The following is a 13,048-nucleotide window of genomic DNA, read 5'->3' on the forward strand; positions in this document are numbered from 1 at the left end:
ACACATCACCTCCAGTGCACCTTACTTAAAGTAAGCTGCATTGTTGTTTGATTGTTTTTCTAAGTCGAGTTTCTATTCGTTTGTCTTTTCTAAAGTCTAAGGTAAATCTCCCTTTGTGAGAGAGTCTCTACCTCATCGGATGAAATCCTAACCATTCTAAAGTCTAAATTTTAGCATCGCATTTGTTTTACACGTTATATCTTTAATACTTGAGAGTGTATTATATCATATAGTATTACACCCCATAGATATTAAAGTCTATATCTAGACCCTAAAAAGGGGATTAGTAAAGGGTTTTTTTTTTACATTTTGGTCAAATCCTAATGAATAATCATAAACTGATTATGATATCCATTTTGCATTTTAAAACATGAGAAAGATGCAATTTTTGTCTTTTCAAGAAAATATTCTTGGAAAATTTTAGGGTTTGGCCGTATGCATAAAAATAAAATATTTTTTTGTTTCTTTTTGTCTTTTGAAAAGGAAAACTAATTTAAAAATTTTGAGATTAAAAAAAAAACATTTAGAAATATTTTGAAGAAAGCCAGGTATTTTAATACCGGATTTGTATCTTACAGTGTAAAAATGCAACCCAATATTAAACAAAATTGGTAGAAAAGCATGCAAGAAAATCACAATTTTTTTAAAGGATTTTTTTTATTTTTTTGGAATTTTTTTACATTTAAAAAAATATAATATATATATATATATATATAATATAATATAATTAAATATGTGAGGTGGGTCGGCCCAAGTAACTAAGCCGAGCCCAAGAAAGTTGGGTTGGGCCAATCTCGACCCAATAGATTTTTTTGTCTTTTTTTGGTCCAGGTCAGATCCGACCCAGAAATTTGGGTTGGGCTAGAATTGGCCTGGCCCAGGACAGGGGGTTAATTATTCCCCCCCCGGTCCCTCCTTCTTGTATGCAAGCGCGACATGGAAGGAGAGGGTAAAGAAGAAGGGGGAAGGAAGGAAAGTGGGGTCAACCTTGTTGTGGCTAGCTAGCGTGAGAGGCTTGTTCACGGTGGTTGCAACGGTGCCCAAAGGTGTTGGTGGTTGGGTTGCTGTGGTGCAGGAAGAAGAAGTCTACAACGATGTTATTGTTCACTGCGGTGGGCGATAACGATCGCTGAGGGAGGAGCTGGGGTTGTTGGTATTCTCGCCGGAGAAGGCAGCTGTGGAAAAGGTTGAGAGAGCCGCAGAAAGCTGTCGGGGAGAGAAGAAAAATGGAAATAGGGGGATGACTGGTTTTTTTAAGACTTTGGACTCTAATTTCTTCATCCTCAAGCCATGGAATCCAGATCTATTTATAGAGGGTGAAAGAGGGATATTTTATCTTTAATGGTGTCAAATCGTGGCCTTTGGTTCAGCTGAGAAGGATCCCAACCGTTGGTTCAAAGTGTGCATCGCAAGTTGTAAAATCTGCTGGAAAATGGCTGGTTGGGTTGGACACTTTAGGTCGGCGCCTCAGCCGTCGTGGTGTCAATCAGCCTGAACAGACCATACCAGGGTGTAAAGCGATGTTAGGTGATCATTTGCGTGCAAGTTTTGTCAAATTTGATGGAGGTTAGAGGCATTAAACGTACCTGCAAAGTAACCTCCCTCCTTAAGTTGTCATTTCAAAGAAAATTGAAGAAGATGATGAACAGTAATCAAAACAGCGCTGTTATGGTAAAGGTTGTTTTGGTCCTTCTATTTTTTATTCGACAACTCTGATTGGCTTCAAATTTAATGTTTATCCAATTTGGTCCCTGCCAAAACTTCAATTTTAGCCCCATATTTCGACGTCTTTTCTATTTTGGTCCTTGGTCTCGGATTTATGCAATTTAGCTCCTAAATTAGCATTAAACTTTCAATTTCTTCAATATCACCCTTAATTTCAATCAATTGAGCCCCTGTAATTCTACGTCTTTTGCAGATTGGTCCTTGGCTACGAATATCTTCAATTTATCCCCTAATTGACCCCAAAACTTTAATTTTCTTGCGATTTTGTCTTTGATTTCAATCAATTGACTTGGTAAAAATAAATTTTGTCTCTTAAAATTCTAAGCTTCTCAATTAAGCCTAGATTGGGCTCCAAAACTTAATTTTTCACCAATAAGCCCCTAATAAAATTAATTTGACCCATTTAAAGTATAATTAAGTCATTTCACTTAATTAAATCCTTCAATTGGACCCAAATTAATTCTTAAACATAATTAAAATTTAATTTGGCCCATGATTAAATCAAATTGGCCTATTAAAAATTTAATTATGTCCTTGGACTTATTTTTTATGTAGATTCGCCCAATAATCATTTAATCTAACCTTGAATTTGCATTTTTTTCTCCTTTTTTAGGCATAATAGGATACAATTAGGCTTTGAATTTCCTCCAAAATTACAGTCTATTTTTTATGTATTTTTTGAAATTCTCCCCAGCCTGCTTTCTTCATGTTATCAACCTTTATTTTATTTTTTTATTTTTATTTTGAAAAAAAATAAATTTTGGTGAATAACCCATAATTGGGTTATGACATACCAAATAGGACCTTTGGCAGATACCAGCTATTTTGGCCTACTAGGCACCAAGTATTGACTACTAGCCACTTTGGCCAGAGAAAATAGATCAGATTGCTAAAATCAAGAGATTAACTGATTATGCAATATATAAACCTTGCTCCCATGCTAATTAGATTTTTTGAGACCTTAACAAGACAAGTCTTTTATGTAGATAATGCTTTTGAGCCGATAGGTTTAAAAGAAAAGTTTAGAAAATGTTTGGTTCTTTGTTTAGGTACCGTTTAGTATTACGATAGTGATTGCTTTTTAAAAAATGTTTTCTGCTTAGAAATGCATCAAAATAATATTTTTTTAAAAAAAATTATTTTTGATATCATCATATCAAAACAATAAAAATAACATAAAAATAACAATTCTTAAAATATTTTTTTTTTATTGAACTCTGTTTATGCCGCATTCAGAAACACAAACACTAACTTAATGTTATACAAGACATGTCTTTTCTGTAAATAATGCTTGGCTTCTCTGTTTAATGTTATTTTGTTTAACATCCATATCTCGAAATTTTCTGTCATTTTTTTTTTAATTATAATTTATGTATGTGAAAGTGTTCATGCCTGCTGCTTGTGGATGTAAACCCTGTCCAGCAATGTGAAATCCCAGCTGGGGTATGAATTTCTCGGCTAGTTTATACTGAATGGGTTGCGATTGGAAGCTTTGATGGTTGAGTGTTTCCTCTTCGCATCCAGTCGAGCAATAGAAATGACTTCTAAGTATTGTATTTCGCCAACAATCTAGCTTATCAAATAGCAATTTGGTTCTTGTAAATTTATGGTAAAACATGAACAACTGCTAGGTTCAGAATAACAGTGTTGGTCGGTTTCGTTCCTGGGACACCCAACTAAAACTATATTTAAATGTTTGATATTGTGTTTATATTATATAATTTGAAATTAATTTATCTTTAGATTTGAATTATTGTGTTGTATTACATGATTTAAAGTTAATTTATTTTTATGTTAAATTAATATTTTGAATTTTATATGTATATATACACAGAACAAAACCCTGGAACAAAATACTAAAATGATTTGGAATCAAAATTTATTGTTCTAGTAAGAAAAACAGTATGTCAACCCAATTAGAATTGACAACATTGGTTCGAAACCCATTGATATTTTTAAAAAAAGTTCTTTGAATTACCATTTGTGACCTGAGCTTTTTGTCGGGTCAACTTTCGAGAGCTTTGTGTCGGGTCAACTTTGGAGCTAGGTTTAATAACCATTAAAAATGGGTTAAATATATTTGCATGAAAGAGACAATCGAGCTATATGGTGAGTCAAGGAAGCAATCTTAGGAGGAGCATTTAGAAGTTGGTGCAATTTTTCTTGCAAGGCTTTCCTTAAACGTACAAAATTTCTCCCAACATATATTTTATCTTACACATTATTACAATTTACTTATGTACAGTACTACTTGCAAAAACATTTGTTGTGCTCAACTGAAAGAGGGTAAATTAATAAACTGTATTTGTTCTCTGGAATCTCCTTCTTAGTAGTCTCTTAATACGTGAAAAAAAGCCTCTCGGTGCATTTTCTCCTCGTGGAGATAAAACAGTCCCACATCTTCTGCAAGCTTGTGTAGAGCCCTCTGCAGATCCTGGAGACTCTGCTGGCACTAAAAAGGATTGACTAAAAACCGGGGTATCCACCTCTTGAAAGTGAGTTCTTGGCTCTGTACCTCCTGCCAAAAGAATGGCAGCAAGTATAACAACACTGATCTGAAAAACGATGAACACCACTGTAAGTTTTTTTCTACTCAGGGGATAACAAACTAAACACTCTGATCACAAAGTTTCTGATAACATTATGTTCAAAATGAATACTGCTACCATAAACTATTAAGCCTTTTGTCTTGGAATTTACCTGAGCTACCATAATCAAGAGCATGATTGCGCGGCTTATCTTTACGTGGATCGACATAAGAATCTCAAAGTCTGTGTTTTTCTGGCCAGTATATGTAGTGATTTGCTGTGATAGAAGACGAGGTTAAATATGACATGAGAAGTACAGTCTCGATCAGAAAAGATCCTTACGAATTGAGTGCACGCACGTTCGAATATAAAAGCAGCTCATGGCCAGCATCATGCATGGGACCATATCAAGACTCGGAAAGTTGGTTCATGGCTTGTATAGAGTGTGTGTTAAAGTAGACTTGATTTCAGACTATTTTGCAGATCATGTCAATGTTAGGGGGAAAGGGGGGTGGGAACCACATCTGTCCTTCCTAGCATCAAGATAATGAGAATTTACCAGTAACTAAACCATAGATGCTGAGTCTCAAACTGCTTGAAATAAGCTATGGTCATAACTATAGACGAGTAATTTAGTTTAATTTACTTTTATCCAGTTGATATCATTGCTGAAGGTTGATTAGGAAGTTTTATGAACATGTTACTAAAAGCATCTCGTGTATCCATTAATTCAAAAATAGAGTAAGCATACCTTTCCCCAGTCTATCTTGAAGAAAATTGCAACGACGACGGCAACTTCAAGGAAAAGAAGGCAGCAGATGGCAACAATATACTAAAATCTAAGTCAAGGAAAGAAATTATATGTAGCAGACACAAATGTTATTAGCAAAATCCAACCAAAGGAGAACTCCCTCTAGAAGGACAGAAAGTGTGCTTATTAAGAATATCATGAATGATTAAACAGTCCTTGGAAATGATGAAGCTTGGAAAATCTTAAAGGTTCTTTTGTTCTTCTAGTTATGCTGAAGCTAAGTAGAAAGGATGCGAAGCAAAGGGTACAATTGCTGATGCAATTAGCTATAATATAACCACCGATGGCGCTTAAGCAGACAATAATCCCCGCTCCTAAAAATGTGTATATAAACCTGAAAACAGAAAAGAGTGGCTTGTCAGATGCTGCGTAACCCTTTGCTTGGATCTCTTGAATCATCTATCTAGTGATGTTAATTTCCGCAGGCAAAAGCTGTTAATTTTCATGAATATGTACTCTGGTTGTGAAGAAAAAGTGGAGATTGGAAACCTACCATGGTATTAGAGGAGATGGCCCGAGAGGGAACTTGGCAATACTTTCATCCCATTTCTTTTGAAGCCAAAGGGAGTATATGATCGTTCCAATCCCACAGAAGAGCATTACCAGGTTAACTATCCTGATTGAGCTGTGCAAGCAACACCTAGCACACCTTGTCATTGCTGGTTTTGAATCTACCTGTATTGAGCAGCTATCACAACCAATAGCGGTAGGCAGTAGGGTATTAAGCTCCTTCCAAGCTTATTTCCCATCTGAAATTCCAGCGCCGGCATGCTTTACTAAGCTGCTGCAGGTAAGGAAAGGGGGCTGGTGGGGGGTAAAAAAGTGGGGATGGTGATGTCGTTCTTGTGGTTAAGAGAGACCGTATCGAAGAATGCTCAGGTGTGCTTTTGTGCATGCAAGAGGGTGGGATTTGCACTTCGTTGAAAGTTAGATTTAAGATGGAGACAAGAAAATACACAGAAGACACCAAGTTGAAGGCAACCTAACAGTCAAAGGGGACATCGAGCAATAGGGGGTGGTGTGCCCATTCCTATATGCTCTTCTTTTTCTCTCTTTTTTTCATTTTTGGTAGAACAATATGCTCGTCTTTTAACAAAGACCAGATGTCGAGAAAATTAGCTTCAGAATCGGTCAAAGCCACCATTTGGTCTCCCAACCAATACCTTTACTCAAAACACAAGACCAGTGGAAATTAAACGGTGAGGTTTCATATCAAGGACAAAATCCCAAATTTACAATCAGAAATAGCAACCAACAAAATCAGAGACAGAAATAATAACCAATTTAAAATTTATTTTTTACATTAATACATCAAAACAATTTAAAAATACCAAAAAACAATTAGAGGCAATATCAATCCAAAGACAGCTTTATGTAGTTGTTCGTCCGAACCAATTAGAGGCAATACATGATAGAAGGAAATCCATCTCGCCCTCGTAATGGCACAAGGAAAGCAACACGGCACCGTAGGGCAACAGACAAAGACATCCAACCCGACCATTTCACGACACAAGTACCAGACTGGACAATGGCAGGTGTGGAAGCTAGCTTCCACTTTCAGCTGCAATTCTACAAACATATCTCCCGTTCCACCATTTTTTTTGTTTCCATCACAGCTTGTTCATTTCTCTGGTGGGCATCCCAGTGTGCATCATTATCACAATGACAGAAGCATACAATCATTCCAAGTACAAAAAATAGTGCCACTTGTATATCTCATGAACTATGGGAATCGCATAGCAACAACATGAAGCCGACAAGGATCCTTCAACCTGATTTCTCTCTTCTTTTTTGGGCCCAAAACGCAGGGGCTGAAGATTACGCTTCAGAGCTAACACAGTTGCACTAATTCAGAAATTAAAAATAGATAAGGCAGAAAAAATGCCAACATTAGTAACAAAATCCCAGTCAAAAATGAAGTCACTGGATGCAATTTCTGGCAGGTCAAATTCCAAGGAGTTGTGTGCCTCATTCCAGCTTTATCCTATCCAAATCATTTATCACCCCTTCAAGCTGTATCATAAAAAGGAAAATGAAAAAAATCATGACATGCGAAGATCAGCATTAGTATAAAATTAGAACACCAGCAAACAAGAAAATGAGTATACCTTGACAATTTGCCGCAAAAAGTAATCACCATATCGCCTCACCGGTTTGGTGTCAACAACGTGAATCATGTCCTGCAGTGACAAAGTGATTTCAGAACAAACAAAGTTTAAAATAAATACCACCAACTGCACTTTGCCTATTATAATATATCTCGAAAGTAAATTAACTTGCATTGCTTAGTTGAACACAATCACAACAGGCACACATCAAACAAATCACATAAATGGATGGCCTATAGCGTGGACAACTCAAAGGAAGCTATGATAACAAGAAGAATTGGTTACCACAGAGTCAATTATTATGACCAGAAAATGAGCACATAGCCATGATTCTGTGCATTTTGTTAGGCTAGCATGGATCGGTTATGCAAGTTGATGTGGATTTTACCAACCACAGATGTGACTTTCTAATGAAAATATGAAAGGCTCAGTGAATTGTTAATCAATGTTGTCAACAAAATCACAAGTCCAGGTAGTTGCAGACTATGGAAACTCCAAGAACATGCAATTGCGTCAATTTAAAATCAAGTGAAACTTTCAAGCACAATTTTATAAAAAAAAAATCTACAAACTAGACAGCATAATCACATACAAAAAGACATACATCATCAATGTAGAAATCCACATCAGCATTCGATATAATCTTCCCCTCAGAATCAACAGCATGAGTCTTGTGCTTGTATGTCATCAGGATAGTCCTGTAAGATGTAATAGCAGCAAGTTGAAAACATCATTTCCAGTCATCCAAAGTTTAAATGAAATAAGCCCACAAAACAAAATACTCACCTTAGAGTTGGTTCATCAACTTCCATGTAATTAGCAAGCTTCCCAACGGATATAGCAGAATACACTTTCAGGAAGGTTCTAACACCTGACAACAATTGTTGCTGTTTTACTTCGTAAAGAAACAACTTCAGTTGCAGTCTGTAAGCATCCTGCAGAGATAAATATCAATTTGTAAATATCACACAGATGCACAGGCACAGAAGGACCATGAAAACTACTCAAGTGGGTCAACTGCCACAAAAGCTTGATTTAGCCCTTGTCAAAACATGAGAATATATGAAAAGGAAACAAAGGGAATGACATTTCCTTGATATGCAGCCATCACTTTTAAGAGAATAAATTAAGAGGAAATCTGTATTGCCCAATCCAGATAACTCACAATGCTTAGATAAACAAATGGCAAAACCAAGTGGGACTCCTTCAGTCTTGTAATGCATGTGGTAAATGTTTGTGTACTGAAAGCTGATGAATACAATAGCTACAGTGTTTTAGGTGCAGCAGGAGCTAAACCATTTGGAATTTATAAGTGCTATCATTATCCATATAAAGCATATCATGACATGAATCGGATGATATTATTAAAAATACTTTTCGGAAAAAATGTGCTGCTTTAGCTTGGTGTGATCCCTGCCACTGCTGCTATTTTCTTCCCCTCCAGTCCTATTTCTCAAAGAAAGTAGATTCTAAGCATCTAATTTAATATTGTGTCAGCATATGCATTTATTATAAGAATTCTTTCAATAGACTGCAGCATATCTCGACTTCTGTAATGAACTGAAGCTCAATCGGTGGTTTCTTGCCATATAAATTTCATGAAAATTTTTTTCTACAAAGGTTAGCTGGTCAACCGAAAAAAAAAAAAGAATATGTAGTCCTATTCAAATATTTCTAAGCAGCTCAGTTCATATACATAAAATTTAATTCACGAGTGATTTCCATATAGGTTAGCTGGTCAATGAAGGAAAGAGTATCAAAAAATATGTTTTCTGTTTAAATATTTCTAAGTAGCTCCGCTCAACATATAAAATGTGTAATGCATACCTGGTTGTAGTTTACAAGAGGCTCTTCAAAACTTGGAGCTGAGGGAGTAATGAACTTAGGGCATGCATATGAGAAGAGCTCATCATAGATAGCAAATGCCTCGCCGTCACATCTTTGCATTCTAGCCATCTTTTCACCATACTTCTCCCTTAATTGTGCGTTGACTGTCTCGTCAATAAGCTTCACTTGTGGGCAAAGAGACAGACAAATTGCCAGCAAAGCATACATCTGTTCATTCTTCTTTAGTATCTGCTCATATTGTGAAGATTTCTGATGATACTGCTTAGTCTTGTATATGTACAGGAGAATTTTATTGAATTCGCGAATAGCATCCACATACCTATTAAAAGAAACAAAAAGGACAGCAAAAAAATGTTTCATTCAGGTAAAGCCCAGAACACTATTATATATGCAAAATGATAGTTGAGGAGAAACAAAGGATCTAACCTAAAAGATTTGGTCTTTTTATCATTGAGTCGGACAGGGGATAGCAGTGAATGATTGCGTGTTTAGATGTGGCTAAACAGGCTTACTTTTTGTCTAAGAATACTCTACTCCCTCAATTTCACATCAATTTTATTTTTATTTTTTAAATGTACTTCATACAAACCTTCCTGGCATTGCAGCACCATACCTTAGACTGAGAGTTGCTAAAACGAAGGGCTCAAGCAACATAGACGAAATCAAAGACAATAGAATAACAGAGATGGAGTTCCAAAACAGGAAAATGAAAGGAAAAAAAACAAATTTATTAAATTTAGGCTGATGAACAAAACATAGTTAGAACGTACCTCCTCAACATAAGATTGGCAAAACCATAATGGTATATTGTACTGATATGGCTTCCAATAACAGTGGCATAGACACCATGTTGATTAATGTCAATAGGAAGTAAGCACTTCAGGCCAGTATGATAGTCACCCAAGAGGCAATGAACTCGCAGCAAACCAACTGTGCTGAAATATCCCAAAACCTTCAAGACATTACTTCCACCACTGTAATCATACCCATCAGTAGCAGTGAATTGTTCAAGACCTTCCTTCTCCCGCTCTAGAATCTGAATGATCATCGACTTCTCCACCAGTGCTTGCAAGAAGTTCAGCACTCCATACACATTCCAAGCCTGTAAGTAAATAATCCTTTAATTCCAATTCAAAACTAAAAAAAAAGTAACCATATCCCAAGTATGATTGCATGAGTGAGGTAATTATCAAACTATAGTATCCATCAACATAAGCGACAGAAGGGTGTGTTCTGATTCCACCTTCATTCAAACTCCATTGCTCAACCCGTATTTGCATTAGTGAAGAGACAAGGTACAGTATTCCCTAAAAAAACCTATCTAATTATAATTTTTCCTCTTTCTCTGTTGCTGTCTCCTCAATTTGTATTTAGGGTAGATTCCAATTTCACATCTCAGTCAAAAAAAAAAAAAAAAACCTCCAGCTTCCAACAAGTAACAGCCACAGATAATACTCCACTTAACCATTGTTTCTTTCATTCCAATGCTTCCAACAATTAACAATGCAGCAATCAAACTACCATTAAAAAAAAAACCATTCCCAAATTACAAGAAACAAATGCTTTACCTGATCAAATTGCCTCAAAAGGTCAATCTCTTGCTCAGTCTTGTTCTTCATTTTAGCCCTATACTGACAAAAACTCTGAAACTGATACACAAACTCATCCACCATATCCCATAACCACTGATTCGGCAATTGCATATTCACCACTCCATGCAACACCACCTATCAAATCAAACCAAACACACATCACAAAAGATTTTAAAAATAATAATAATCACAGTTATCACATTACAGGGGGAAAAAAGAAATACAAACATAAATAAATAAAACAAACCTGAAAAAGATTGCAATAATTATCCCAACTATCAATCCGCTGCTTAAGCGTAGGAGAAAGTCTTGCATACAAATGCCTAAACCACATCTCACGATAAAGCAAGCAAAAAACATGATCATTGTCGACATAATTAGCAACCGCATCTACTGAAGGCCAAGGGCTGTCTTTGAAGAAACGGTCGGAAAGTGTTTGGAAAGAGGTTTCGTACATCTCGTAAATATCGTACACGTTTTTTTCTCTTATGTGCCTGTACAAGTGTGTTACGAAGGACTTGACGGAGTCCGGGACGAAGTTTGGGTCGTAACCGTCTGGACCGGTTTGTTCATCGTGTCTGGTCGGAGCGTCGTCGTAGTCGTAGGTTGTTGCCATGGTTGTGGAATGAGGGATCGGAGTAAGCAGAATGGGGAAAGGGTAGAGAGGGAGAGAAGGAGGGGAGTGTGAGAGGCAGCGAGGGAGAGGGTTTAGTTATTATCATTGGGCTTTTAGCCCGTTTTGATAAAAAGGCCCATTGATTTTCCTGTTTTCAGAAGCATCCGGATTTCTAGATGGACATAAATCATATTATGCCATCACCATGCTATCTAGATGTGAGCGGGAAAAAAAACTAATTAAACAGGAAAATATAAAAAAAAACAAATTAATTAAGAAAACTGAAACAAGAGAAAAAATAAAAAAACCGATTAGAAAACCAGAAAAAAAAAATAAGCTCTAGTTCAGTTCCGATTTAAAAAATTTGAAAATAATTTAACAGACAGCTTCAATTTAAAAAATGTTCATCTTTAATGCTAACAATATTATCATCTCAACTTTAATTTAAAAAAACAATAAAAAAATTTTCAATGTAGTTGTTTAGACCAACTTGAAACATGATTCCCAAAAAAAAACTCGGATTATTAGTTTTATTTGTAAATTATCAGGTCAATCTGAATCTATTATTTTTGTCCAAAACAACTTTATTTAAAATAAAAATCATTGGTTTTGACCCAATTTGACTAGATCAACCGAATTGTGAGTCAAATCATCCAGGTTCGGTCTTGTAAAATCAATTTAAATTGAAACTCAATCCAAGCTAGACTTAAGTTATGAATTTATCGAATTAACCCGCGAAGTTGAATTTAATAATTATAATTTGTATATTTTTTTTATACTTTACCGATACATTAGAAGAAAAAAAAATTAAAATTAACACGTAAAAATCAACCTGAAAATGCTATAATCATAGTACTAAAAACTTAAAAAGATATTATGGGGGCTTGAATCTTGAATGAAGAATAAAACTTAAAGCTTAGATATGGCGAGTGGGCTCTCCGTCTATGAATAATGGGGTTTGCGAGATCTTTGCAGTGTTACTGTCACCGTAATTTTCAAAGGAATATTGTTTGTATACTTTTTATTTTATTTTATTTTTATGTATACACATACATGATCGAGTCGAGTATTTCAAGATCAAATTCCAGTAACACGAGAGATTATCTACTTGTCTTCTGTTTCTTCTTCCCTCTCTCTACCAGCCCTCGAACTCATGACCTGAGCAATAATCTACATATGCCACCAGGTCACAAGTGAGGCCAGTAGATTATCTACTTGTCTGCACTCCGTTGCCAAAGCCTCGGCAAACTGGCAAATAAAAAACAAGTTAAAAATGTAGTAAAGATTGTTTTGTAAAATATATTTTATTTGAAAATATTTTTAGATAATATTTTTTTATTTTTTAAAAATTATTTTTTATACTAATATATTTAAACAACTCAAATATATAAAAATATAATTTTAAATAAAAAATATTTAAATTTTAATAAAAAAAACATGTTCATGTACTTACAAATCATAAAACTAAAGCTGCCCATCAACCTAGTCATACAACTCATAAAACAAAAGCTCTTAAATGATATTGTCTTAAAAGCAGTCATAATTAGAAGTTAACAGCATCAACATGTTTAGAACAATCTTAATTGAATTTAATTTAAAGATGATAATGAAATCTCATATTTGAAATCTTTTTGAATATTAAAAATTAAATCTCAAATAAAATTTAATTTCTAAAAATACTATGAAAATAAATCAGAAATTAACCTCTATGATTTATCATTCTGAAATAAAAAAATTTAATGTTAAAACTATTTTTTTCAAAATATTCATTTGCCTGTTTAAAAAAAACATTTGAAGAAATAAAATAAAAGTAATGAGAA

The 13,048-nt window shown here is 35.0% G+C and overlaps 2 protein-coding genes across 3 annotated transcripts; both read right to left on the reverse strand.

Annotated features, from left to right (window-relative positions):
- Window positions 1–3,865: 3,865 nt before the first annotated feature.
- On the reverse strand, window positions 3,866–6,086 carry LOC7458975 (tetraspanin-19). Of its 2 annotated transcripts, none has more exons than XM_024590484.2 (5): window positions 5,558–6,086; window positions 5,299–5,398; window positions 5,005–5,085; window positions 4,426–4,530; window positions 3,866–4,243 (listed from the first exon to the last, which is right to left on the reverse strand). In XM_024590484.2, the coding sequence occupies exons 1-5, from the start codon at window positions 5,719–5,721 to the stop codon at window positions 4,178–4,180; spliced, it is 516 nt and encodes a 171-aa protein (XP_024446252.1). In that variant the 5' UTR covers window positions 5,722–6,086; the 3' UTR covers window positions 3,866–4,177. The 2 variants fall into 2 exon arrangements, with proteins under 2 accessions (XP_024446252.1, XP_006371714.1); XM_006371652.3 differs by having other exon boundaries at window positions 3,866–4,280; window positions 5,558–6,084.
- A 164-nt stretch (window positions 6,087–6,250) lies between these two features.
- On the reverse strand, window positions 6,251–11,312 carry LOC7458974 (uncharacterized). Its single transcript, XM_002324207.4, has 8 exons — window positions 10,860–11,312; window positions 10,589–10,747; window positions 9,791–10,122; window positions 9,000–9,339; window positions 7,959–8,107; window positions 7,777–7,870; window positions 7,173–7,244; window positions 6,251–7,077 (listed from the first exon to the last, which is right to left on the reverse strand). The coding sequence occupies exons 1-8, from the start codon at window positions 11,226–11,228 to the stop codon at window positions 7,033–7,035; spliced, it is 1,560 nt and encodes a 519-aa protein (XP_002324243.1). The 5' UTR covers window positions 11,229–11,312; the 3' UTR covers window positions 6,251–7,032.
- Window positions 11,313–13,048: the final 1,736 nt, after the last annotated feature.

Source organism: Populus trichocarpa, chromosome 18 (assembly GCF_000002775.5).
Source record: "Populus trichocarpa isolate Nisqually-1 chromosome 18, P.trichocarpa_v4.1, whole genome shotgun sequence".
In the NCBI taxonomy this organism is placed as follows: domain Eukaryota; kingdom Viridiplantae; phylum Streptophyta; class Magnoliopsida; order Malpighiales; family Salicaceae; genus Populus; species Populus trichocarpa.